Source organism: Papaver somniferum, chromosome 8, assembly GCF_003573695.1.
Source record: "Papaver somniferum cultivar HN1 chromosome 8, ASM357369v1, whole genome shotgun sequence".
NCBI classification, from domain to species: domain Eukaryota; kingdom Viridiplantae; phylum Streptophyta; class Magnoliopsida; order Ranunculales; family Papaveraceae; genus Papaver; species Papaver somniferum.
In genome coordinates, this window is record NC_039365.1 from 158,722,747 (window position 1) to 158,726,335 (window position 3,589).

At 36.4% G+C, this 3,589-nt stretch overlaps 1 protein-coding gene across 1 annotated transcript; it reads right to left on the reverse strand.

The window, feature by feature from the left end:
• Positions 1–606: 606 nt before the first annotated feature.
• Positions 607–3,060, reverse strand: LOC113303690. The gene is made up of 3 exons (XM_026552749.1): positions 2,908–3,060; positions 1,458–2,648; positions 607–1,193 (listed from the first exon to the last, which is right to left on the reverse strand). Exons 2-3 carry the CDS (start codon positions 2,579–2,581, stop codon positions 1,037–1,039), a joined length of 1,281 nt encoding a protein of 426 aa, XP_026408534.1. The 5' UTR covers positions 2,582–2,648; positions 2,908–3,060; the 3' UTR covers positions 607–1,036.
• Between the last annotated feature and the right edge of the window lie 529 nt (positions 3,061–3,589).

Below are 3,589 nucleotides of genomic sequence, written 5' to 3' on the forward strand. Positions count from 1 at the left end.
TCAGTTTGTAATCATGTTGCCTTGTCTGTCAGATTGATACCCTCGAGTGCTTGGCAATGATGAATGGGTACCAGGTGTTCATATCTATTATTGAGTATTGCCATTGTAGACATACAACTGAGTAAACATTTCACTGAGGCAAAAGAAAGTATTTCATGTTCATATCTATTATTGAGCATTGTAGATATGAAACTGAGTTAACATGTCATGGAGGCAAAAAAAAGTACTTCTGGATAATTGACTGCCGAAAAGTGTAGGAATGCGCAAGAGAAACTCATGGAATTCTAAGAGAAAGCACAGAGTCTACCCCCAGTGTGACAAAGACCAGCAAATAAGTAATTTAGTAGATGTGGAAGGGTGCAAGCAGAGTATAAAAGAAGCCGAAAGAAGCAGAGCCTAACTGGGGAGGAATATCAAAAATGAACAAAGTAGGTTATCTAGCAGCCAGACTACCAGAGAGACCTTACAAGATAAAAAAAACTTCATCTAAAAGCAGTCAACATAACCAGATTCATTGACAAATCTCAATATAAGACGAGCAGAAAAGAACTTATACTTTGAAGCTACAATAATAAGTAACAAAAAGAAGCACATCCATAAAGACTATAATTACAAAGAGTCTAAAGTTTATATCATTTATATATTGAGTTCGAAGGCTTATACATAAAAACTCTTGCCTTGATAATAGACGCGGGGGGAGCTCGTAAAACCGGCTACAACGACCCCTTCTTTGACAAAATTATAAGACGATAGAAGTCTAAAGATTGTGTCCATATTTCGATAATGAAAATTAGAAGACAGCGAAAAAGAAAGGCTTGTTACTGCCCATGTCTCACTAGTACACCATTAAAAAGAAAAATAAACCAGTAAACGAAACAATGTACACAAGCGACCATCCATGGCTGCTAACTGATTCACATATAAGACAGCACTTTTGTAAAACAGATGATCTCGAGCGTTTACTTTTTGTTACTTTATTTTGTGAATCATGGACCCTGGTGTACGGGACCTGGGAGAAGAAACTGTGTTTCCCTTATTAGGTGGTTACCACCATACCTGGTAGGAAGATATCATCACAGCTTGTGGGTTCAGTAGAGTTCTCGGTGGAATTCTCCTTACCAGCCTTTTCCATTTTCTCCTCGAACAAAATTTCCTGAGAGCGGCAATTGGAACTGCAGAATGCTTTCTCTCCTCTGCAATAATCAAAAGAACCCAAAAAATCTCAAATAATAGGGTTCAAGGTTTGTTTTGGTATTCATTCTTTCAGAATCGGTTCAAGGTCTGAATACAGAAACAGTTATATCATGCAACCATCTTATATACAGACAGTATCAAACTATTGATAAAACATATTGCTAAGAAATCAACTACGTGTAACTACTCAGTAAAATGCAAATAGGGAACTATCTTTAACAACGACAGACCAGATAACTAGAGGTAGATGTTTGGTTATATACCTGTACATGTAGATATCATTACCCTCTTCCAGTTTCTTCTCGCAAAGGAAACAAAAGCTCAAAAAGTCCTTCGGCGGATTGGCTGGGGAACCAACAGTAGGTTCAACAATCCATGGTGATTCAATCCCCTGCTCATTCTTCTTATTACAATTAGCCAACTCGTCTGTGTGACATTCCAAAATGCAGTCACAAAAAATATGAGTTGTTTTGGGGTTTGGACCATGTGAAATTACACAGGTATAATCTTCAGAGAGCTCAATCTCACTCGCAGAGACAGACCCAATAACTCCATTCCCAGAGCCAAAGGACATTGGGAGTGAACTAGGCTTCATACCTAAAAAATTGTTAGAATCAGCACCTCCACCTGTAATGGGAAGTAAGCCTGATCTAACTTTCTCATCCGAACTAAAATTCTCGGAACTCAAAATGGGGTCAGAGTATGTTAAGCTGTTTAAGGGTGACAACATAAGCTTGTCAGAATCTGATAAACAAGATCGATTCCTTCCCAATGTCTTGGTTTCGAACTGGATCCTTCCGGTTCCAAATTCACTCTCAGAGCCAACAAACTGAAGAAGATCAGCAGCACTGATCTGCACATTTGAAGCACTCCCATAATCCCTAGGCAAGGATTTGGTCTCCATGGCAGAATCCACTGAAACACTAAGACCACTTGAAGAAGCAGGGATGTGAATCCCCATCTTCGATCCAAACAACATATTCTTACTGCTCGACAACTCTAGAGGTGGTTTAGGTTCATCATTAAGAGAATCAACAATCCCAAGTCCTACTTTACTACCACCACAATTCCAACTCTTTTGATTCCCCCCACCACTACCATCTTGACTCAATGATGACCTAAATGGATTACCTAAAGTAGTCAGAAACTTGTAATCCAAAGGAGAAGTAGGGCTTCTAACTGAAGAATCAGTAGCATCTGATACACCTTTCCCGAAATTAAACCCTACAAACAAACCAGGGATACTGAAAAATGAACCATTTTTCTGCTTCTGCTTCAAGACATCAGCCTGATAAATCGATTCTGATGATGACGATGATGAATCAGACATCAAATGTCCCTTGTATTGATGATCTTTCTGGAATGATCTGCTCCTCTTTCTCAGCATTTCTTCAAAAATCAAAAAACCTAAACCCCCCTTTTTCAAAAAAACAACAGAATCACCCCTCTTTTTCCTGCATTATCAAAATCAAATTCAAAACATATTATTTCATAATTTGATCTAACAAATTGAAGACATGCATGTAAAAATTCACAAACTCTTAACATTCTCAATCTCAAATTCAGTAAAATACCCAAACAAAAAAAAATCATCTAAAAATCAACAAAACCACTAAAAAATAAGATAAACCCAGATGAAATTTAAACATTGGGTATATATATCAATAAGAAAAACCTGTAAAAATTAATGAGTGAATGAATACACATACACACCTGGTTTCTTCCTCGGTTGAGAGATGATGATGAAGAAGATGAAGAAGAAGAGGGAAATGCAGATATCAATGGTGGTGTCAAACTTGTGTGGTACTTCTCTTTATCTTTCTTTGTTTCTCATACATCAAAATCAGGGAAGCAGTGCTGAGTCTTCTGATATACTCCTCTCCTCTTTGTAGTACCTGTACTACTTCACTTTCTCTCACTCATAATTGTGTATTTATACTGTATTTTATACTAAAATACGTATTTGTACTTTTATCCATTTAAGATTTATTTTAGTGAAAAGAAAAAGGAAATTCTTTCACTTTTTAGGGACAAAGCTGACTTGGTGGGGACAATCTACTTTTAACCATGGTTCAGTTTATTTTTTTAACCCCATTCATGGTTTTTACCACGGTTACACTGAATTTTACATGTTTTTTCAGTTTGACTAGGAGGATCTAATTTGTGGATGATTTAAGTCTAATTAGCTGATTAACAAGATTCATTAATTGCTAAGTTCACACACAAATTCAAATTTGTTGAAAAAATGTTAATAAGTGTCAAGAAAAATAAAAACATAGGAATGTACCTTGAAGAAAAGATTCTAGTCGATTTGACGAGTTGAATTTGAAACTGTTTGTTGGGATATTTAATAGATTTGTTACGCATAAAAAGACATATTTATGATGATAGATTA